A 24,750-nucleotide genomic window follows, 5' to 3' on the forward strand; every position below is an offset into this window, starting at 1 on the left:
ATAGCACTAACATGAAATCATCACTAGGGAGATTATGGGAGCTGTTGTAGAAGTAAGTAATGTGGAGTCGAGGCTCATTTTATTTAGAACCTGGTGAAATAGTTAAATATTAATTGGAGTCAGTTTTCTGGCAATCATTTTTATCAACTTTGTATTGTTCTGAATGTCAGTTATCTATTTTGGCATATATAAACATTACAGATAGACAGGTCCTTAGCACATTCCTTCCTTTCTTCTCAGTGACTTCTGAGAGAAAAGAAACTAGCAATTTCTGATGTCAAACACAAACACATGCTGATAACATGATGTAGTATTAACACGGTTGAGCTAATGGTTGATTATGATGTTTTCTTTACATTGGGAGGGGGTATTTGTCCCTTCAATTAGTGGATGTTGGAATGGGTGCTACATTTATTTGAATCAGAATATCTCAGTTTGCTGAAAAAAATTGTGTAAATACAGTTATTTACTTTTATGATTTTTGTTACATTAATTTATTGGTTTTTTGCCAACGATTCATTGATGTTTTGTTTACATAATGACGAAGAATTTAGTTTAGAAACTGTGAATGTACAAATACTTAAAGTAATATTGAAACACTTATTTTTAAAGAATACTAAATAAATTAATAAATAAGCAAACATGTAAAAGAAAAACACTGGTGTTTTGTTCGAGTGTACCACACATACATATGAAAACTTCAGAAAACTATATCCTATGATTAGAAATTATGTCACACGCACATTGTTTTTAACACTACAACAGTTGAAACATTTACTTGACGTTTACAATTCTTTGAGAATGAAAAATGTCGAGTAGAATAACCCTGTCTCAGTCATATTCATGACCGTGTGAAAATCAAAGAAGCTAAAGATGCTTCATTACAATATTTGACACTGACAATTTACTGCAAGACGGCCTGTCTTCCAGTCATATACATATAATCAAAAAAATGGAGCACAGCAGGTTATGATGTGTGAATGTTGTGATTGCTGATGTCAGATATTACAAATAACGGGCATTCGATTTTTTCAGACGTCTGGAATTTCGAAACGTTATATTCTGTCTGTCGTATTAACATAATCGGAACGTTTAGAAAGGTCATTTAATTAACTGGTAATAAAATAAGAAAGACCTTCACGGTTTCCGATAATGTTGGACTATTGAAATCGTCAAAATGACAGCGTATTGTCAAGTGGTGAAAGAATGCGCAAAAGGCAAGGGGACTGCAGACGTTCTGACTGCCAATATACAGGCGCAAAATAACTCCAGGGTGACTGTTTCGGCAGAATCATAGAACGAATCTATGGTTTCAGTTCACGTTGACTGACGACTTCAATACTGACTTGAATCGGTTGGGAAACCCCTCCCCCCATTGAGAATTTAGTTCCTGACTGTAAAACTCATGGCCCAAGAATGTTGATATACAGTAATAATCAAGATGGCCGTATGGCCCAAAAATAAACTCTGCGTCGGGATGAGGGTTCGGCATACTTACAAAAGGAAGCTCATTTTCGTCGGTTCGTCTCAGAAATGAAAATATGCAGTTGCCAAAGGAATGGTTGTAATGCCGTTTGAACGACTCCTCGATTTTCAAGTGCACGACGACGGCAATTTGCGTGGGTCTCCGTCTCACACTTTACGCTATGCACCAGTTGCGCCGAGTATTAGTAGACTGAGCTTGAGTGACCTCAAGTCTATGTGTTGACACGTCTCGTCGATTCCCCGAGACTTTGCGAGAAAACGATATTTATTCCCATCCTCGTTCTGTTAAAGACTAGCCGACGACTGAATTTTAATTGTGAATTTTACCTTTTACGCTTCAGATTGTTGAATAAATAGAGGATGTAGATTCAATACATAGAACGGCTTGTATTATAATTTTATTGTATACATATAGACTAATATTGCAGGATTACATATTATCGAAGGTACTTTGCTTTAGTACGAGGTTGAGGTGAGAGGTGACGAAGAACGCATTCGCAAAATGGCGGCCAGCAAAAGCACGAACACATACAACAGGCAAAATTGGGAAGACGCGGTAAGTCTCGGCTGATACTGGCTTGAAAAGTGGCGATTTAATGTTTCTTAAGTCCCTTTCTTTGTTTGAAGTGGATAGTATGTGCCAGAGGGTACATTTTACCCTTTAAACGAACTAAAATTGCACAGACCCCACATATGCACATGAGCTTGACTGAAGCCAGTGAAGGAGCGTGTGAATGCAATGCGAAAACGTAAAGGTTTGGGTGCCGGTTGACGCAAGTCATTCGGATTTCCACAATATACGGAATAATACTATTTTCTGTGTACGGGATGCCTTTCTTATCATTTAGAAGTAAAACCAATTGTTCTTGGCTGCCAACGAACCTGATCATCAGATGATGTCATGTACTTAAAATGAGAGTTAGTTCCTCTGGCATTGACATTGTCAAGGATGTTCAATTTTTGCTTGGACTGTGCTCCAATCTACCTTTGTAAGTATACATTATGATCCCACTGTGGAGTGACAAAGTCTCAGGGGCAGGAATGACACTGTTTTAACCCACCATGTCCCAATAGGAAAACCAGCAGGTAAAAGCAACAAAGGAAACAACATACAAGGAACATGAACATTGATAAAATTTGTGTACAGATACATGCATGATTCAAAGGATAGATAAATGAAATACATAAATAAACAAATAAATAAATAATACGCTTTTCATCTCTTGTTCTAAATATTTTTTGCTCCCACAAAGGAATTTCCAATCCTTTGTCAGACATGTCTTGGAGACAACCCCTATGTCAGAATGACCAAAGAGAAGTATGGCAAAGAGTGTAAAATCTGTGCAAGACCTTTCACAGTCTTCAGGTGGTGTCCTGGTGCCAGAATGAGATTTAAAAAGACAGAAGTGTGTCAGACTTGCAGTAAGCTCAAAAACTGCTGCCAGACATGTTTGCTTGACCTAGAGTATGGTAAGATTAATTTTGCAAACTACTAATGAAATAAAGTTTGAATAGAATAGTTGTTTGGTATTTATTTATATATGAATGTTTGTTGGTTACCCTATCAACCTATAGAAATGTTTAGATTCCATCTTTTCAACATTACCGTACTGGAACAGCTCATTTACATACAGATTGCTGGTCTATTTTATATTCTTTCTGAATGTTGGGCTATACTGTATACTGGAGAATAAAACTAAGGCAAAGTTTTCATTTTATAAATGTGTAAAGTAAAATATTCTACTAGTATGAAGCCATGCATTGAGTTATCACCTTATGCAACAGTATTTGAATATATGCAAAACGCCTGATGCTTAGAAGAAAGAATGGAAATATTTAGTTTGGTTTTTAAGTTTATAGTCTTTTTGTGGATGTTAACATTCTGAAATAGATGATTTGACCATTCAAAATACTAGTAACCACATATGCCTTTGAAGTGGAAAATTAAACGGCAGGTTTTAAGGCTAATTATTCAGTATGCGAAAATTGTGTATTATTACATGGTTTCAGTTGGGAGAATGCCAGAAATGACCAATACTGTATTTTTAAGCAGACTCAAAGTTCAAGTTGTTAAATTAAGGGTGGTGTCTTGTCTCCCACAATGGACATATTAAGGCAAAATATGTACGTACATGTATCTTCAACATAATTGTGTGATTGGTTCTGGTTGACTTTCAGGTTTACCATTGCAAGTCAGGGATGCTGCTCTGAACATCAAAGATGACATGCCAAAGTCAGATGTCAATAAGGAATATTACACTCAGAATATGGAAAGAGAGGCAAGTATCCATGTCAGGAAAATTCACAACTGAAATTTTTAAGCCCTTCAAACTATTTTCAGGAAACATATTCAATGAAAAACCACAAAATTTTGTGACTTTTATTTACCAAATTTGAAGATACCACAGGGCACAGTATTGGTAAAGCTTGCAATTTTGCTCTAAGTACTCAATTATGACCCTATATGTAAGCAAGCTGAATTTTACTCAAAAGAGTGATGTAAATAAAAGTTCAGGATGGTACAACAAGGGTGTAGAATGCTGTAGGAAAACTGTTTCATGTAGATAACAATGTCGTATGATTTATCACATTGTCTGCAGTCCTTCAAAGTGTCTTCTATAATGTATGAAGAATTCCTACCATTACCAAATATATGAGCATTATAACTATTTGAAAAACAGATAGTTGATATTTCAACCATCTGTCTGTTTGTCTTTCAGATTGCCAACTCAGACGGCACACAACCTGTAGGTTCAGTGGGCAAGGCGCAGTCACCCAGTGACTTGCTTCTGAAGCTAGCAAGGACAACACCGTACTACAAAAGAAATCGACCTCACATCTGTTCTTTCTGGGTCAAAGGGGAATGCAAACGAGGAGAAGAATGCCCATACAGGTAAACGTATTGCTTTCAAATGTGTGACATTGTACAAATCACAGGGTCCGTACACTCCTTGAAAGTTTGTGAATTATAAAGTCTCTTGGGAAATTCCTAGAAATTTGCAATGAGTCTGGGAAAGTCCTTCAAAAATTTTCAAAGATGACAAGCTCATCAAACATGATGTTGTAAAAACACTTTACAAAAGTGATAAATTGTAAAGATGATGTCTGGAAAATGGTATTGTAGACCTACAAAGGTCTTTGAAAGTTGCTGGAAAAGTCCTTGAATTTGAAATGACTTTAAAGGGACAAAGTCAGCTGTTTTTCATGAATTTTGTTTGATACGAGATACTACTTATGTTGTTTGACATGTTGAAAGATACTGAATGAATGGGTGACCATGCATATATTCAACCCCGGTTTTAGACATCATACATTGAAACTATTGCAAAAATTTATTCAGTATCTTTCAACATGTCAAACAATATAAGTAGTATCTTGCATCAAACAAATTCATGAAAAATGGCTGACTTTGTCCCTTTAAATTATGAAATCATGTATCAGCACAGAAAGGAACATTCCAGCACTGATGAAACATTTTGCAGTCACACAACTACATGTATATCCCTTTTCCTGCCAAGTCCACATTTCACCACCAGGTCAAGATGGTTAAAATTAATGAAACAACGTATTCCATATGATGTATTTTAACATAATACTGTACATTTGAAGGCTGTTGAAAACATAATACTGTAAAGTTGATTTTTTTGGGACAAAAGATGCTATAACATACCAAGCCAAGTGGGTGAAAATACGTCATTTTTTGGCTCAATACCGCTTTTTACTGACTTGGCTGATGGGGAAGTGATACAGTTATTACTGTCTGGCAGGAAAGGGGATATACTGTCACCACAATTATTATAGGACGTTGTCTCGTAGATAGGTAATATTAAATGTGCAATATGGACTTGGTTTTATGCTTTTCCTGTAAGAAGGCAAGAGCATGAAAAGTGTAACTTGTCCAGTGTAACATATCTTTGCTGAGCCAATATGTACCATAAAAGGAACTGTACTTGACAGGTTTGAGCTTTTGAAGACAACCTAAACACTAAGTGTCAACATGGTGACATTTACTGACTTTACAAGAGTCATGTTATGGCAGTTAACCCTTTTCCTGCCAAGTCCATATTTCACCACCAGGTCAAGATGGTTAAAATTAATGAAACACAACGTATTCCATATGATGTATTTTAGCATAATACTGTACATTTGAAGGCTGTTGAAAACATAGTACTGTAAAGTTGATTTTTTTTGGACAAAAGATGCTATAACATACCAAGCCAAGTGGGTGAAAATACATCATGTTTTGGCTCAATACTGCTTTTTACTGACTTGGCTGATGGGGAAGTGATACAGTTATTACTGTCTGGCAGGAAAAGGGTTAATGTACAGTACAGTAACCCTTTTCGGTACCTCACCTTTTTGAAAGACTTCACCAAAAATGGATTTATTGCTTTTTCCCAAAATGCATCATACATCAAACTCTCCTCAGTATCTAAGAGTAATGGCAGAGTTTTCAATGGAGTTTGAGGACAAGTTGACTTGGAACCATTGCAATTATCTCTGCTGTGCCCAAGAATGAACATGTTAGGTTTACAATCACTGGGCAGTAGCAGTTACTGACTTATTACACTGAACAAAAAACTAAATTATATAGAAGGATGACAGTTACATTGATGTTACAGTGTTTCTGGTTCACTGACCTAATTTCCTCATCTGTTCCAAACTGTAATTGATCCATGCAAGCTGTTACATTGATTACATTGTCTATGACGCAGTATAACTTGACAGAATCAGTGCATACCAATATGACAATAAGAAAGCAAGACAATGTACCGTCAGTCTTTCTTCTGGACACGATCATATTGTATTTTTTGCTGAATTGCAAATTGCAAAATTCACACAGCATGATGACTCAACTTGACACGGAAATCACATTTGCATCATATATTGGCAGTTGTACATCAATTTCATCTACTGTGTCAATTTTTGCCATTTATCACATGTGACTGTTGACTCTTTGCGTTACCAAGTCATTGATGATTGGACAGTGATCACAAAAATGTTTACATGCTACTTAGTTGTCAACTGTGAAAATATGCCAGACTAATAATACTGTGTTCAAAGATACAGTCAGCACTTTCAAAACACTACGCAATTACAATAGTACCACTGGATACATATACATTGTAGCTAGGCAAGTGTACAGTGGAATATTTAGTTATAAAACATGATATGAAGTCTTCAGTAACAAGAGAAGTAGAGCACAGGAAATGTGATAAGATATACACAAAGTGTAATGGCTACTGCACAATGTTACTCAATGCACATTCATTTGACAGGAACAGTGATATTTGTCTTCCATTCTCATGCATGTCTTTTCCCACTGTTTTCAACATCTACCTGTACAGGCATGAGAAGCCAACAGACCCGGATGATCCACTTGCAGATCAAAACATCAAGGACAGATTCTACGGCGTCAACGATCCAGTGGCATCTAAACTACTTCGTAGAGCAGCTACTATGCCCAAGCTGGAATCTCCAGAAGACAGAACAGTTACAACATTATATGTAGGTGGACTTGGGGACAAAGTTACTGAACAAGACTTAAGGTATGCACTGATACATAGTTTCTGTTACTGTACTTTTACATATCCTCTTTTACCCAATTTCCATTCATATACCAAACCAAACTTTCAAAGCATTAGGATGGTAACAAAGTGTGACACAGATAGAGTTAATTACAGATACACACTGTAGGTTAGATTATAGTTCTTTGTGATTACATTTAATTGCAATAGACTGTCACAAATAGCACATAAAAATATACTTATCAGTGTGCAAGGCTTGAAACAAATGATATTCATCAGCTGTTATGCAAACATTTTAAATGCCTTGATAAATTGAGTCCCCTTTGAGCTCAAAACAATCAAAAGATTTCTTTGTACATGAAAGATATACATTGAATGTACCATCGCATGGCAGTATCTCATGTTGTTGGTAATATGTAAAGAGATTGTTTTGGAAAATAGAGGGACAGTCCACCTTCCCATATCCTTTGATGGAAAACTACAATGTATTTGCATAAAGTATTCATAGAAATGAGTTTACAGTGACTTCCTTTGTCAAAATCAACTCCAATACTTTTGTGATGGTTGTTCCCCCATCCTTCAGGGATCACTTTTACCAGTTTGGTGAGATTCGCAGTATCAACGTGGTGTCTCGGCAGCAGTGTGCATTCGTGCAGTTCACACAGCGCCAAGCCGCAGAGATGGCAGCAGAGAGATCGTTCAACAAACTGATCATTAAAGGCAGACGTCTAAATATCAAGTGGGGAAGATCACAGGCACAGCAGTCAATAATGGGTAAAAAGGATGCAGATGGCAAAGATCTCATACCTTTAGAACCTGTACCAGGACTGCCTGGAGGTAAGTGTGTTAGTAATGTTTTCAGAGTAAATGCTGATTGTTTACAGGGAGGGGGTCTCCTGTCTGCGTCTGCGTGAGTTTCTTGTTGATAAACATTGCCTCTTCCAAGAAATTGGTGATGAATGTCGAGCAAATATGAAGCAGATTTAGCATTTAATGCATGATTATTCTTCACCAATCTTGTAGCTTTTCAATCACTGCAAGATTTTGCCAAATAAACTTTGGCTGCATCCCTTCATTTTATATGAAGCTGCTTCGACCGTATTCACCAGAGTCAGTATAGCCACTATTTTAAAATTCGTGATATAGACAAGGGATGTTTGGATATGTTGTGCATGGCAACAGACCATTTATAGGTCACATTCGCACAGCCACAGATAGGAAGACCCCTCCCTGTCATTTAGTGCCACATTACATGGCCGATATTTTTTCCTTCTAATGAACAGTGGTATTTTTGATGAGGTCAAGTTGATCATGCCAAACTTTGACCAAGGAATATTTGTTGATGATGACTCATAATTTTATTTGCAAATTCAAATGATGCTCATTAATACATTACATGAATGAAAATATTTAGTTCGGATATCAAAGATTAAACCAGGTTAAGGGTGGCAAGTTGATAGTTTTGGAACCCAGGTATTATTTCTGCTCTTACTGAATACAATTGCTTTGATATACCCAGGAGAATGAATCTGAGTGAAGTGTTTAGGGATACCTTGGCATCATTAACCTGGTTCACGTCCATGTAATGAAAACTTTAGCATGAGTTTATGATAGCTTAGGTAGCAATTTCACAAATTGAAATTTTAGTGAAGTGTCATGACTGTCTGATTGATAGTGGTTAAATCCATTTCATTGAGTAGAGCAGTTGAAAATGCTAAAGTATGCCCTAGTATTTGAGCTTATTAAAACCTTTGACCATTTTAATTATTGTATGATTGCATTGAGTTGTGCTTAGACTTCCACAAAAGACACAAAGGATGAAAGTGCAAGTGATAAAGGTTCTGTGTTGATGCAAGGTAGATGAATTGAAGTGGTAAATAAGACTACTTTTGATGTGTTTTCAAGTAAATACTACTCAAGATAAAATCTCCAACTCACATTGTCTCTTCTATTTGCCACTAGCTCTTCCTCCACCGCCGACAGAGAGTGGAAGCGACGGTGATAATTCAAGGAATTATTTCAACCTGAGCCAGCAACCACCACCATTGATGCCACCACCATTGCCACCACCGCCACCACTTGGTAGCATGCCACCACCACCTCCAGGTATGTATGAACATTATCCATTAGAACATCACTGCCATCAATCAGTTTAGTGTAAACCTTTGTTGTCCAATCATTGACAAATACAGTGAAACCTGTCCTTACGGACACCTCTTCATTAAGGACAGATTTATCAAGCCAAAAGTTACACTTTGAATAGAATTTTACCTTTTCTGTTCCTAAAGGTTTCACTGTAGATGCATAATGACAGAGAAATGATAAGGAAAGTTTACCAAAAAGTATTCTGGTCCAACAGAAGTGTTTTATTTGATTCAATGACGTAGTGTACAAGTGGTAATGTTGTAATGTATTACTGGTAGTGCTTGAAAATCAGTGCAAGAGTATAAAATGTTGCACTTCTTGACTTTTATGGTCAGCTTTGCCAAATGTCACATAATGTAAAGATTACATCAATTCATCACATTTAGCTAAGTTGATAACTTTCCTTCATGTAGAACTCTTTGTTCTACTTTTCTCATTAGCATTTCACTTCTTTTTGTATGTCAAAATGTTACTATACATAATTGACTTAGGTATGGTTAAATGCAAAATTTCCTTTCTTCCTGAAGTGATAGATGTTTATAGCAAACACTTGTTTTTATCTCCATCCACAGGTTTCCATGGTCCTCCTCCTCCTCTGACAGGGTTTCCAAGACCACCACCACCTCCAAGACCTCCAGGTTTCCCTAGCAACAGAGCCCAGCAACCACCACCACAACCTCCAAGACCAGCTGTCCACTATCCATCACAAGATCCACAGAGAATGGGCACAGCTGTACAGCAGTCATAGTTCACATTTCCAATTCTGTTCATCATCCTTGTCTGTGTATATCGCTGCTGGAATATAAGACTGCTCCAGCTCAGTTGGACTAGAATGCTCCAACATTGAAGACAAATTGACCTGTGACTCAAGAACATAGTATATTGGCCTGAATGTGTCTGAGCCAGTGCACCCACTTACGTACATTATAACCTCTTTGAGTTAATATAGGAATTTTTTGCATCAGCCGTACACCAGTGTTTGTAATACATGAAATTCTGTCTCAAAGAGGATTTTTTGAATCCATTCAAGTTTACCCTTGAGGGCGCACTAGTCTGAGCAGGCCTCTTAACAGGCCTAAATGGCATTTCGCGGCCATAAAAACCTCTTATGTGTTAATATGCATGGACCAAAAGTCTCATTTAGGAACTGAATATAAAATGTCCCAGGGCATTTGGAATTGTCCTCAAAGTCATGAATGATGATGTACCTTTTTCTTTGCCTATACTTCGGTAAAACTTGATTTACTTTATCTTCCAGTCAATACACCTGCTAGAAATCTTATTTGCGAAAAACTGGTAAATTGGAATTGAACTTAACTTTTAACGTGTGTATTTTAGTTATTATTACTCTTTGTTTCTTTGAGGCCATCCAAAGATGCAAACTATTTACCATTATGCATAATAAAACTCTTATCATGTACAACAATTTGACTTGCCTGGAGTGTATATGGTCTGATAGGCGGAGGTTGTGTGTGTATCAGTGTCTTTACACTGATGACTTATACGTCTCACAGCAATTTTGAACTCCTGGAGTCAGTTCAGAAATCTTTGGAAATTTCCTGACATAACCCAGTAACCAGTCCATGCAATACCTGTACTGAAACATTCAAATGTTGAAGAGGACTATCTTTCGACAGTTGTCACTGGTGGCAAGCTTGTGTGTGGGTTCTGATAAGATAGGTATAGACTATTTTATGTGCTGACACTATGAAACATCCAGGATCATGGCTAAGCTACAGTGCTACCAAAAGAAGGTGATATTGTTACAAATGGACCATTTTGCCAGTGTTAAATAAGATTTTGCTGGCATCTAATAGCATCAACTTTTGACATTTATAACATTGTGATTCATACCATCATATCCTTCTGAAAGATTAGGGAATCGATCTACCGTTATCAATATATACCCTCTGTAGGATAGTGGAAACAGCAGTTGGCCAAAAGGCTGGACTGGCAAGCTCTTATAGAGCGCCCTCTACAGCACGAATATTTTTACTTTTGTCTTTGTTTATACTCTTCACAAGAAAATCACCAAAGTGCAATGCCAATGCACATGGAGGCTCAAACAAACAGAACATTGGATTTGATTAGTCTTTACTACATTATAAGTTTTATTGTATAAAAATATTCAACTAGCTATATTCCTGTTCAGTTTTGAACCTGATAATAATTGAACGACAGATCCTACAGTCAGTTAAGTATTTTCGTACATATTTAAATTCAAAGAAATGTCTTGACATTAATGTTCTTATCTCTTGCCTACTTGCAAGTTTTCACTTATACATGAAGATGGAGATTCTAATGTCAAACTATGGAAATGACTCCACCTCTACTTGTACTCTTTCACATCATTGCATCTTATCCACTGCTATAGAACTCTTGCTTTGCAGAAGCCAGTCAGGTGGCGTTTTTAGATGCAGTGCTGCAATGTAAACCTTTTTCTGATTGGTTAGCTGTTCAGGCTGATGCACAAGATTCGAATGAAAATTCCCATAGCAGTGGGTCATATGTTGTGAGGCTACTAGCAACTAACTAGAGAGGCAAAGAACTAGCAAAGTCCAAAACGTCGCTACCTTTACATCTGATTTTAATTGCCATAGCCCAATTCACTTGATAATGCTGGGCTTGAAATTTTGGATTTCAAATTTGATATAATCAAATGACAGGCAGAAATAGGCTGCATAACAATGGTGTCGTCTGCCAATGGGACAGTACTCACGACGGATATAAAGTTAAATTATGGTGATTGCGAGGTTTGGCCTGGGATCCTCATAATTATGAGCAATTTTAGATTGGATGGTCATAAAATTTGAGGTGTTCATCACTGGAGGAAAGCAGGGAAACTTTGGATATCACATAGTCCTACGCTGTGATTACTTTCAGAGTTTGAAAAATTAAGATTGGTGATACAAGTTGAGGACATGGCCTCTCTTTATCCACCTCCAGCTGGGGCACAATCCTAATGTGTGATCTTTCCTGTGCTATATCAGGCCTTTCACCAGAGTGTACAAGCCTTTGGTAAATGGCACATTTTGTACATACCATTCACCATTTTGAAGCTCATGGAGTCATATTTTCACAGGCTCATTTTTGCGGAAATCTGCAACAGTATTTTTGCTCGAGAGTTGACACAGGGATGATGGCCATTTAGAGTTTCATGTCAGTATATATTGAGCAATTGCTCTAGAACCAAATTTTGCATGGTGACCCAGAATTTTACTCGCGTTTGAAAGGAATTGTTTTTACAGACAATCTGAGCAAAAGTTGACGACTTTCAATTTCAAGCAACCTTAACATCTTCCAATCGTTGTTACACGAGGGAAATCCAGGTACGTGTACATAATTATTCACAGAAAGCAGTCACTATGTTGGCTTAAAATACATCCATACTTTATTATCTTAGCAAAGTTAGCTATGACAAGAATTCAATAAAACATTACTTTGTTCAAAATAGTAAAGAAAATGAAAAGCTCAAAGTGAACCATCTCTTGTTATAAACACATACTTGGTTCTTTTCAACATGTTAGAAAACCCAGTCCAAATCTGTGCTTGGAATTTCTTAAATCATAAATATCCACAATCAGCCTTTGATTTTTTTTCTGGATTTAGCATTTTACTAAATCTTACGATAAACATGAAGTTAAGCGAATGTAGTCACAAAATATTGACCACCACTGACAAGACTTCAGTGAATCTTAAAAAAAACATCAAGAAAAACATGGCAATCTTTAGCATCTGATACATATACAATTGCTATGATGACATATTGTCTAACGACTACTGTGAACTGCTTTAGAACCCTCCGTATGAATTCTGTCCCATCTGACCCATACCTCCCCCGGAACCCATTCCTCCTCCCATGCCCCCTCCCATGCCCATTCCCATTCCGCCGCCAGAGGATCCCATCTGGCTGCTGCCACCGCCACCTCCGCCGAAGAAGCCACTCTGTCCTCCCATACCACCTCCTTGGTTACCTGTAAATGAAATCAAAACAGGACAATGGAAAGTTAAAACATGGTTGCTGCAGTGAATCCAAGAGCTTCTTCACACAAAGATGTAGAATATTAGAGAAGGGAGTTGAAAGTGGCTTTGGAAACTTGCCACTTGCATTCTGTAGTTCAGCCATTTTCTCACAGAATATCCATTAACTAGAGGCAACAAAAATTTTAATTGTGGATTCCTAAATCATACAAGTATTTGAAACAAGTATTTGAAAACAAAAAGAGTCTGAGTACAAAAGATTTAAATATGCTGGCAGCCTTAAATACAAAATTCCTCAAACACTCAACGTAGTCCTTGAAGGCATACTGTTGAACCATTAGTGCCAGGAGTTTGGATGTGCCTGTCTTCAATGCTAATGACAGAACCAATTTTTTTATACAGAGCTTGGATGACAAGTGCATTCTTTGTCAATAACATCTCCTTTTTGTTTTGAAGACTATGCATGAACGACAAAACGCTAGCTTGAACGACAACAACCACCAACAAGACACAAGACATTTATAGCCTGTACTGACACGACTTAACAGACAACGACGACACCTCCTGAGACACTCACCTTGAAAACCACCACCCTGACCACCATATCCACCACCTCCAAAATTGCTGCCGGAGCCACCTCCGGAACCACCCATACCACCACCGCCACCAATGTTACCTCCCATACCAGTATTCATCATTCCACCATCTTGATTCCCAAATCCTGACTGGCTACCTTGGCCAAACCCTGACTGACCTATAAAGAACCAGAAGGGAGAAAACATTGGCATCGTTTGTAACTTGTCGCAATGTTTATCACCTTTCTGTCTCGCTGTCATCTCTAAACCTCACAAAGACAAACAATTTTAGAGTTCTATTTCTTCTTTCACATAAATCACGAGGTTAAGCCTACAGCAAAATAATTTGAATCTTTCGCACCACAACACTGAACATATCTAAATATTCCTGGTGCAGAAAGATGATAGACCCTTTTTCATTTGCACTACTTGATGATGTAATTGGAATGTTTCATTTGCCTAGACAATTTTCACAAATGTGTACGGACCGATGGAGGTAACATTGGGGTCAAAGGTCGGCGTTATGTTAAAATTACAGGCTCAAACCAACTAAGTCAGAAATTAACTATCTTATTCAAACTGTGAATATCCTTGTCACTCTTGTGCACTTAGTTGACTGGAACCTGAGGCTTTGACATAACACCATAGAAGTGGGAAGAGTCAAACTCACCTCCCATGCCCATACCACCACCTTGCCCGCTGCCAAACCCTCCTCCACCACCACCACCGGATGAGGAGCCTTGTGAGGAGTTGAGGAACAGCTCAATGTAGCGATGTGACATGTTAGCTTTGTCTTTTGACATGGCAGCCACAGCATCATCGTGAGTTGCAAATTCCACGTCTGCTTCTCCTGATGCTCTTCCGTTGGGTTCATACTGGATGTGGACTTTCACTGGAACAATGGGCTGGAAGAACTAGAATTGACAGAAACCAGAGTCAATCAGCACAACATCAAACACAAATAATAGCACAGAGTAAGTGATATTTTAATACAGAGAATCACTTACGTCAGTCATCTTTGAATGACATTCTCTGTCCATTCGATAGTTACACTGATTTAATATTCAGTCATGAGAGTAGCTGACAATCTGATCATACTCTACAAACTGGTCAAAATGGACCAAACATCACCATGCCTTTAATAGGTTTGTAGTTGGCAGTAAAGTACTACCGTAGTTAAATTCTTGATATGGTCATTAGAAACTGATGAAATCAGGTTATGATACTGCAGTGTCTACATTGAATATATGGTAAGCAATTTAGATCCATCCACACACTTTATTTAAACATCTTTGGGAGAAACAAGTCATCAGAAAAGATGGACGAATCAAAAATCTCTGAAAAACTAAAACCCACAAACCTGGTATGTTGCCTTACAATCTGTTTTGAGCCCAATACCTACCTGTCTGATGTCCTGTTCTGTGGCTCTGAACGGCAATCCTCTCATGTGCACAACGTGTCCAGTGGTGCCAACATAGCCACCGCCTTTCCCACGATCACTGCCAGGTCCTGAATAAGAACCACGTCCTGTTACAGCACATACAGAATACCAATCCAATCAAATGATTGAATTCTCATCACCTATTCTACAAACCTTCATCAACAGCTCTTAACCCTTTCACCACCATGGCTTGGCCCAAAGCCATTGTTATCAACGGCAATTGTGGACCTGGTAACAGGGAATTAGGGGCGAACAGGTTAAGTTTCCACGGCACATGAGATACATGGCACAAGAGAAGATTAGTGGACACGAAACTTTGGATATGAATTAAAAGAGGCTTCCTTGGGTAACATCTAGCTATTCACTCAGTCTGTTTCCCCTTGAGCCTGCATCTCCCTATGTTATTTGTGTTTAATGGCAATAAATGCATCCACTAATCTTCACTCTTGCTTGATGCATCATGCGGCATTACTGGACATGAGCAATGAAAACAAAATCAGTAACATGTCTGTTCTTTTACGATGCTCCCTATTCCTAACTAACTAAAGTATTTTCCTGCACAATTTGACTTTTAACTTTAGTATTGCTAGCCCAATCTGTTATTCAAACACACAGTTTTGTCATCCAGCACGTACGTATCTATCCTTACCTCTACCTCCGCGCGGTCCACCACCAAATGCCCCTCTTCCTCTTCTCACATTTCCCATGCCTCCAACTTGTCCATAACCACCACCTCCACCGCCGGTATTCTGAGGGCCACTGTAGAAGTCGTCATCATAACCATCATAGTCGTCATCATAACCACCACCATAACCTGAAAAAAATACACACCATATTTTCAATTTTTCGGACAGATTTTGAAAATTTTGCATGGCAAAATGATGCGCAGATAATAATTAGACAGCTTCCATGGTAAATCAGATGATAGGGCAGCTCTTGGCATAATAACAAATGGGAAACATCCTCTTCATCAAACCAAGAGATCCTTCTGAGTTTACACCGAAATTTACTGCCAGTGTGACATGCACTAATGGATCATGTGGGCATGAATGAAATGTTCATACAATACTTGAAACTTGATACTTGTGACATAGTTCAGAAACCTGTAATGAATGAAAGGTCCCACGCAAAATGAAATTCCTTATTTTTAGGTAGCACTGATCTGTTCAGATTCTGCAAAGGACAAGAGTAAAGTTGAAGACATATAATTCACCATACTTGCTCAAAAGGGATCACCTACCACCATATCCACCTCTGTTGTACCTCCTGTCGTAACCTGAACCACCACCTCGGCCATATGCACGTGGACCTCCGCCACCGCCGCCACCACCACCTCCGCCACCGCCACTTCCAAACCTGTCGTACGGACCAGGTCGGCTGTTCATCAGTGGACGAGGTTTGAGACCCATTGCTGCACGAACTTCTTCTTTGCTACTTTTGAAAATTTCTATGTACCTGTTGATTTAAAAGGTGACATTAATGAAGGGACTTTTGGTTTTAGCATCACTAAATCCACCAAATGAAAAAAAATCAATACTATCCCAATTATGCGTCTCCCAATGACTGAACAAAAATAAAAAATAAAATTGCCAAATCTTGCGAGAATTTTAAGATGGAAAGCCACTAGTTGGTCAAGCAAAAACACAATGTCTTAACAAAGTTTGGTGGATATAGTATTGGGGACTCTAGATCTACAACCAACATGCACAAAGTAAACAAAACAAAAATGTTAGCCAAGAAATAAAAATAGAAGCAAAATAACCTTGTAAATCAGTGATTGAATGTTAGTACGACTGTGCGTCAATTGGATAGATGGATTTTACATTTTGAACGTTCAAACACCTTTTTTTGCAAGATAGAACACAGTATACATCATGTACAAATGTTGAAACTTGGTGCAATATTTTTCGGTCTCAAATTGTCTGGAAAAGGCCCACTTCCTTTTGGGATACTCATATTAATACATATAAAGAGTTTTGAATGAAAACAATTTAAATGCTATATTCAATACTGCCACGTACATGCTTAAAATTTGAGAGAGTATTTGCGTAAGAAATATAGCTGAATGTTTATCAGAGCTCAAAGAAACTGAACCTTTCCCACACAAAGCAATTTTCAATGATTACTTGAAAAACATAGATTAGCAAGAAAGGTCCCACAGTTGGGTGGATATATAATGTAAAGGAAGTACCACTGAGGTTACCACTTTTCCCACCTGTGCCCTATCATTTCCTTGTGTTTCCCTAATGCCTTCTCTGCAATGTCCTTTGTTGAAAATTGGACATAGGCCTCCCCCGTACTCCGCCCATGGTAGTCTGTAGGTAGTGTAATCCCGTTGGCCACTATCTCCAACCCTTAGATGTAACCAACCCAGAAGAATGCATATTGTCAATCAACATTTCATATTGCTGTCCATGTAACAGCAACAGTTAAGGTAAGGTAAAGTGTGCCTCTGCCAGTTCATGTTAGAAACTCATTCAAAGTCCGCAAAAATTACGTTGATATTTTGAAAATACACTTTTTTCTTCACAAATAATCCACAGGCTTGTAGCGTATTCTTGATGTAAGACATGATACACAGAACCACTTATAACGAATCTTGAAATGTCATAACGGGAGTGAAATATTAATTTTTTTTACCGTAAAGACAAAGGATATCGTATTCAGAGGCACATAATACCTTATAAACACAATAACAGAGTTGAATGCTGCCCAAGGCAGGATGAGTATGAATGCACATTACATACTGAGTTGTGGTAGTGGGCCAACAGAGAATTTTAAAAGTTAAATATACAATGGCCAGTTCAACACATTTCATACAGGCGTGTTTAACATCAAGCATAAATGCATGGTACAGTCTTTTATGATGAATGATATGGTGAACAGTGCTGTGATATAATCCTGGTTATTCTGTGCATGTTTATTGCCTAGGTGATGATTTAAATTTTACTGCATGATTGACTTCTTTTCATCGTGTCAGATCTGAAATACCACTTTTCAAAGGATCTAAATTCAGTGCGTATTCTACACAACTACTCAAACTAAATACGAAATGTGTACTCTGAGGTGACATCTTACATCACAGAGGAGTATATATTACATGATTGGCTGAAGACCTTGGAACAGAACTGCTGCGTAAAGAAGACTCCACATTCTCATTGGTTTTAATAATACTTGTTAGCCAAAGATATGTTGTTCTGATGTCAATGATCTAAATAACATTTCACAATTGAATGCACCTTTCCATCATCATTGTGCTGCCTCTTATGGATGCAATTTACACTGAACACAGCAGTGATCCCGCAAAGGACCGCAATGTAGATGTGATATTGTTTCATGTGAGAGAAATCTACAGATTATGTGCAAATGGCTCAGCATGATGGTGACACATAAAACTTACAAGGGTGATGTCCAGCAGTCACACAAAATAGTTAATTCTAACTGTATCACAATATAGCAATTAATCATATGCAATACGACTGGTAAGGCAATTACTAGTCAGTGAGTATACATGAAACAATAACACAGCCCACTACCATAACTTTCAAATAAAAGTCATCCTGATTGTCCTTGCTTCACTGAAAGTGGTAAAAACAAGTTGATTGTTCAATTAATCACACTATTCAAATAGGTTTTAAAAAATATATTTCCCCATTAATAGTGAAAATATCAGTCTTGTTTCTCATTGGTTTCTTTTTTATGTAGTAGCATGACATTTGAATAAAAAATGTTAAATTTGAGATCGCTTTTGAAAACAAAAAAATAAAAAATATAACAATAGTGAGCATGCAACAAATGTAAACATCAAAAGACAATATCAGAGTCAACTCAACTTTGCATTAAATTATTTGTAAAACCACCCATCTGAGAAATTTTTCACAAGAGTAACCTACCACTGAAAAATTGTGCTATCTCTTCTTTGGAACAACCAAACGGTAGCCCCCTCAGCCTGCAGCATCCATCATTATCTTGAACTGCATTGGGCCCACTTCTCTTGATAACATATTCCATTTCTGTCTTTTTTGAGCGGAACACTGTAATTGCACAAAAGTGATACTTGTGAGGTTTTTATAGCTATATCACATTTCTCCACTGATAAATTTTTCTACTTTGCAAGGTAAATTCTGTTTTATACGCATATTACACTGTATAAATCACTGCCTGAAGGCCTCATACTGAAGTAAAAATTCCTGGACAAAGTTCCAAATATCAAACAATTTATTTAATTTCCTTCATCTCTGACTATCAGGCAAGTGGAATGATATGCTTAATCTTATCTGCTCCAAAACATAACAGGTCAGAGCCATCACACTAATTATGTATGCATATTTAAAAACTTCAAGAATTTCTGTCATCTGGCTTCCATAACAATGCAGAGCAAACTTCTCAAAAACTATGTGTGTCAATCCTAGAATTTCAAATTCCACAACAGACAGAGAAAGACATCAAGCAACAAGTGTTGGAGTTAGTTAGGCACTTACCTTCCACATATCGGTGTCCCATGTGATCATTATGCCTTTCTAATGCCAAGTTAACATCCTCTGGACTATCTAACTCAATAAAACATTCTCCACTGGGTCTACCCTCTCTTGTGTATGTGAACTTGATTCCATCCATCCCACCAACTATATTACAACCTACCAGAAAAAGATGATATGCAGCAGTCAGCCTACATAATTTCTAATTGAAAAGCTGACTGGAGTATTTTCGAACAGCTTCCAGTCACCTCGACCCTGTTTAAATCCCTATACCCTAGTCACGTTGACCCCCTCATACCTTTCCTTTGGTATTATGGAGACAAAACTTAATTTATATTTATCTCGAAAGCGTGTCACAAGTTTTTTTTTTATGCTCATAGCACTATAAAGGACCTCAGCGGAAGCTTGCAATGTAGGGAATGCACCAAGTGCTAAAGACCTCCATGGCAAAGCATTGCATTGCACTGCACTGTTGTACAAAACCAATCATTGCCAAATACCCATTGGCACCAGGCCATTGTGCCTGCATTTTGTGTATCAAAACTGAAACATCATTTGAAGCAACCAGATTTTCTCACAGAAGCACCATCTGCTACTCTCCAAGGCAAGTTGCATTACATGTAAAGTGTAACAAGATCAAAGTTAGTAGTCTCTTCAGGGTTGAGGAGACCACAACCAGAGATAAAAGGGAGTAAATTACTGGGTCGAAACTGACACTGCTCCTATTCCTAAAGGAATGCCAACTGTCAGAGAACTGAGAAGGAACAGAGGACAAAGTTTAAAGTTGGCATTGTTGCAATAATAGGGAAGCCATTGAAAGCCCATACATAATTCAGTGGTCTAACGGTCCCAACAACATGTGAACATCCAGACTGCCAAAGTTGCATCATGACTACAATGACTGTACATAATATAATCTTTAACTACATAATATTGATCTTCTTATATAATGTTTTTATGAAGCGACAATAGTGTCTGAGAACTAATAGTTTCATATAACCACCCCCCCCCCCTTTTTTTACGATCGATAAGAACCAAACTACGGTCAGATGACATTCGTAAATAGCAGCCACCTTAGATGATGAACACAGCTGCTATTCTAACTCTGCTAAATAAAAGGTCAGATGAAATAGATACAGCTGCCAAAACGATCATTACCTTTGAAAAATGCAGACACTTCCTTTGCAGTGGCGGACCACGGCAAACCACGTGCCCTCACAACATTGCCGTCGTTTTCTTCCGCCATTTTGAATGTTTGATTAGGTTGATATGGTGGTACGGGCGGGAAATCTTGCTTCGAAAATTTCGAGCGTGAAAGGCACAGGAATCGCTGAAATTGAATGTTAAATGTTTCATAAGTCAAAATTACCTTGTTCTTTGTGTGTACAAGGCTATGGTTTGGGAAAAAAACCCATTAAATTACATTTCCTTACAGTGACCCACTTTTCACATGTGCCCAAACGCCTAGTATGGCTATGCATCGTTTTTCATGTGTATACAATTTGCATATCGCACGTTTGCAGAGCTCGAGTGACATGTTTGGGGCAGCATGTTTGACAGACGCACAATCGAATCGACCAGTACATGCACAAGATTAAATTCAACATCTTCAGAGTACCGATGCAGCAAACAGACATTACGATACCTACTTTGTTATCCCGTGAAAACTGTTCACTGTCGGTGGATTTTCTGTACCCGACCAAAAGCTGGTGAACTGACCTCGGTCGACTGACACTGCCCGACGGTTTCGAACAAAGCGAAGCGACTCCGATGTGTCTGTTCCTGAATAATGACCGGGCTGACATCAAAATACTGGAAATCCCGGCACTGTGAAGATAAGAGGATAGAACTTATTCAAAATCTGCAAAGGCTGACTGGGAATTTTGAAAGATAACGTGCCAGAATAGAAGCAATTTACGACAGCATCACAGCTCATTACCTTTCCCCTCGTGTGCACTGATAGACGCCCGAATGTACACGAAGCTGACCGAACCAAGCCGATTATAACCGAGCGTGTCCGCTCCGTGACCCTTGACTTTTTCTGAGAGTCGTGAGGGTTTGTTTACACTCGCCTGCAATCGGCGGTTTCTGTACCATGGACGTATTTTACGTCCATATCTATACCAACTACCATGTAAAAATATATACATTAGAACAGGACTTTCTCTGCAATCCAAAATTTGTTTGGCAATGCAAGAAAGATGATTACTGCACCGATTGAATTCAGCGCCAACACGATCGTGTGTTAGCAGTGCATGTGCAGTTCGAAATGGAAGTCTCGGATCCACGCATCCATGATCCAGCGCATCAAATCACAAACCAGGTATAACCGATAGCGATGTTTTCGAGAAAGATTCTCGCATCAACAACAGTTTGTGTACTATTTTCATTATAGCCATCCATGAGAGTTCAAGTTGATAATGTTATAAGTCGTCAACAAAAATCCAAAAACCTGAGTCTTTCGACAGCATCACTATGATCATCAGTTCAGTGACATATCATTTGTTATCAAGATTAGTACTTTCAATACTTTCAATACTTTATTGCTCAACAACACACTCAAGGAGAGTGGTATGGCAAAAATTACAAAACTCAGCAAACACTGGATGAATCTGCTGCTGGGGGAGGAACTAAAGTACAAGAAATAAATTTGGCAAGAGGTAGTTTATCTTTGTGAGTAAAGATATACATGAACTTTTCTCTGTCATTCAAATCAAGAAAGCCTGGATTATACAAACTTGTGGATGAAAATAGACCATCTCGATACGTTCTGTATTTTGGACATTCTATAACAAAGTGAAATTCATCCTCAACTAAAGACTTATAAAACTTGCAGAATCTTTCATTTGCAGGAACTTTTGGAATTGACCTACCCAGTTCTATTTGTAGGTTAATTGTGATCCAAAATTCTTAGTTTTGTCAGCCACCTCCTATAGGTAAAAGATCTTATATCTAGCAAGTAACTTTCAAATTCAAATTTTGTCTTAAAAAGTCTGTAAGTTCGGAGCATTCCACACTTCCTTGTATCATTATGAATGTTTCTCAGCCATGTTTGTTCATAAGTTTCACATAAACTATCATATAACTGTGGAATTAATATTGCAAACACAAGACCATATATCGCTCCCACTGTGAGAGTTCAATATGCTTTGTATATAATTATACCAATCTGAATTCAACCTGGATGTATAAGCAGATCTCAATAAGATGTCATCTGATAAAACCAATCGATGCCAGTATTTGAGCATGTGTTTTATCACCATAAAGTGAATTGGATATCTTCCCAGCTCTCCAACAACACCATCAGACGGTGCATGTTTAGAGACCCCTAGGATAAATCTATAATAAGATATACTAACATCATTGAGAAAGTTACACTTGTGAACCATAGGGTGAACCATAGGGTTTTCATTCCTCTCATTTTAATCAGATCAGTCATTTACTGATGACATGATTCTCTTGTTATCAACTTAAAGTTACTTGTAAACTTTACCTTACCGCAGTCCCCAGAGTGTGTTGTCAATCTATATATCAAAAGTGAGTGATTGATTTATTGTAACTATACCCATCTTCATCGTCATCATCATCATCACTGCCAAAGCCAAATAAGTTTGGTGACTGCTGTCCCTAACAATGAGCCTTAAACCAAGCTTACAAAGAAAGTCAAATCATCACTGACTGTACACACACAAGCTCATGGCCTTTATCAAAACCATATCTATGGAATATGCTTCATCATATATATGTGCCACTCAGCATTTCAGAGACCAGGAAATAATTGCCTATAATCAATCCCTCTCCAGGCACACATTAAAGCAGGTGTCTGGCAAGAAGTTGTGCATTTACTGGATAAACCTGCTGTGTTACATTTATGACGTGTAGTCAACATCAAAACAAAGGCAAGTGAATTTGCTGTGCAATGGTTGTTCATCGATTATAGTTTGCATCATGAAGGATACTTTTTTCAACATGATTGATACAGATCGCTGTATAGTTCTTGCTGGGTAACTGTCCAGGATCACTTTGCACTATGCATTGAAATCGTAATCTTAAATGTACCACAGACCACTGTTTACATAGCAGAAACATATATTTACTGACCATTATAATTGTGTTTAGTATGGTAACTTATTGTCTATGATTTGTTACTTCTATAATTTTAAATCATGTAATACAATTATAATTGATTCAGTTCACCAGGACAGGGGTCATATTAAACCTGCAGTTTTGTGTGGAAAAAATCCAGTAATATTTATTGAATTCATGATGAAGACAAATTAATAAGATTACAAATTTATCATAATAATATTATGATAAACATTAAACTTTGATATTTCAACAATTTCTGAGTTATGATGATGCAAAGAGGTTGAGAAATGGATGGCTATTATTAACGATTACGATATCATATTACAACAACCAGCTGATTTACATTTCACAATTTATAATCCCAGCAAAGCTTGCAATGTTGGAAGGAGAGACAAGCAACTGTAAACAACAACTATGAGGTGTATGGAGCCCTCATTGTTCACTTTGGTCATTTATCCCTCAGGAACAACCCTTGCAAAGAATGGTAAAGTCCACCGCTGAACTTGTATTTAATGCATTGTTTCATCATCCTGTGGAGCAGCCCTTGCAAAGAATGGTACAGTCCACTGCTGTACTTGCGTGTGATGCACCGTCTGTCGTCATTGGGTTTCTGTGCACACCTTTATTGAGGACACAGATGTTACAAGCCCTGTGTAATCCCAGAGTAAATAATCATGTACAGAAATTTTACCAGTAGAAAATGAAGGTAAGTTTCCCTTTTTTTAATCACTGATATTATCCATTCGGCACCACTTTCCGTGAATGTGACGACATTTTAGTGCATCCATACATCTGTACTTTATCCACTTTACATATACTTAGAGTGGGAAAGTGTGATAAACCATAAATATTGAAAATTGAGATTTGGATATCATGTGTAGTCGTATTTGATTGTTGCTGCATCTGATATGTAGTTCCTTCAAAGTATACTCAGTATGGCATTCCATTGTCTTTGCAAATCACAATGCTGTAAAAGAAGAGTTGAACAATGACTCACTTTCGCCAGGATGAGTATATTTCTTTGACAG

General features: G+C 37.8%; 4 protein-coding genes across 9 annotated transcripts in view; 2 read left to right on the plus strand and 2 right to left on the minus strand.

Moving 5' to 3' along the window:
• The window catches only part of LOC139122680 (MOB kinase activator 1B), a 28,448-nt gene extending 26,742 nt beyond the window's left edge, over positions 1-1,706 (minus strand). Inside the window, exon 1 of the mRNA XM_070688290.1 lies at positions 1,499-1,706. Coding sequence (XP_070544391.1) covers positions 1,499-1,512 — 14 coding nt within the window. The 5' untranslated portion in view covers positions 1,513-1,706. The remainder of the gene's footprint in view (positions 1-1,498) is intronic.
• A 190-nt stretch (positions 1,707-1,896) lies between these two features.
• On the plus strand, positions 1,897-10,584 carry LOC139122679 (pre-mRNA-splicing factor RBM22-like). Its single transcript, XM_070688289.1, has 8 exons — positions 1,897-2,041; positions 2,739-2,955; positions 3,664-3,764; positions 4,206-4,378; positions 6,834-7,034; positions 7,597-7,850; positions 8,976-9,119; positions 9,731-10,584. The coding sequence occupies exons 1-8, from the start codon at positions 1,988-1,990 to the stop codon at positions 9,904-9,906; spliced, it is 1,320 nt and encodes a 439-aa protein (XP_070544390.1). The 5' UTR covers positions 1,897-1,987; the 3' UTR covers positions 9,907-10,584.
• Positions 10,585-12,526: 1,942 nt separating this feature from the next.
• Positions 12,527-21,674, minus strand: LOC139122682 (heterogeneous nuclear ribonucleoprotein H-like). 6 transcript variants are annotated; one of them, XM_070688294.1, is made up of 12 exons: positions 21,573-21,674; positions 21,283-21,460; positions 20,792-20,963; positions 19,637-19,792; positions 19,049-19,189; positions 17,371-17,509; positions 16,396-16,610; positions 15,805-15,969; positions 15,117-15,223; positions 14,385-14,628; positions 13,717-13,893; positions 12,527-13,132 (listed from the first exon to the last, which is right to left on the minus strand). In XM_070688294.1, the coding sequence occupies exons 2-12, from the start codon at positions 21,436-21,438 to the stop codon at positions 12,951-12,953; spliced, it is 1,854 nt and encodes a 617-aa protein (XP_070544395.1). In that variant the 5' UTR covers positions 21,439-21,460; positions 21,573-21,674; the 3' UTR covers positions 12,527-12,950. The 6 variants fall into 6 exon arrangements, with proteins under 6 accessions (XP_070544395.1, XP_070544396.1, XP_070544394.1 ...); XM_070688295.1 differs by having other exon boundaries at positions 13,825-13,893; positions 15,117-15,241; XM_070688293.1 differs by having other exon boundaries at positions 15,117-15,241.
• Positions 21,675-24,257: 2,583 nt separating this feature from the next.
• LOC139122684 (uncharacterized) overlaps positions 24,258-24,750 on the plus strand; it is a 50,579-nt gene continuing 50,086 nt past the window's right edge. Inside the window, exon 1 of the mRNA XM_070688299.1 lies at positions 24,258-24,428. The gene's annotated coding sequence lies outside the window, so the exon portion shown is untranslated. The remainder of the gene's footprint in view (positions 24,429-24,750) is intronic.

The sequence above is a fragment of the Ptychodera flava genome, chromosome 22, assembly GCF_041260155.1.
Source record: "Ptychodera flava strain L36383 chromosome 22, AS_Pfla_20210202, whole genome shotgun sequence".
Taxonomy (NCBI): domain Eukaryota; kingdom Metazoa; phylum Hemichordata; class Enteropneusta; family Ptychoderidae; genus Ptychodera; species Ptychodera flava.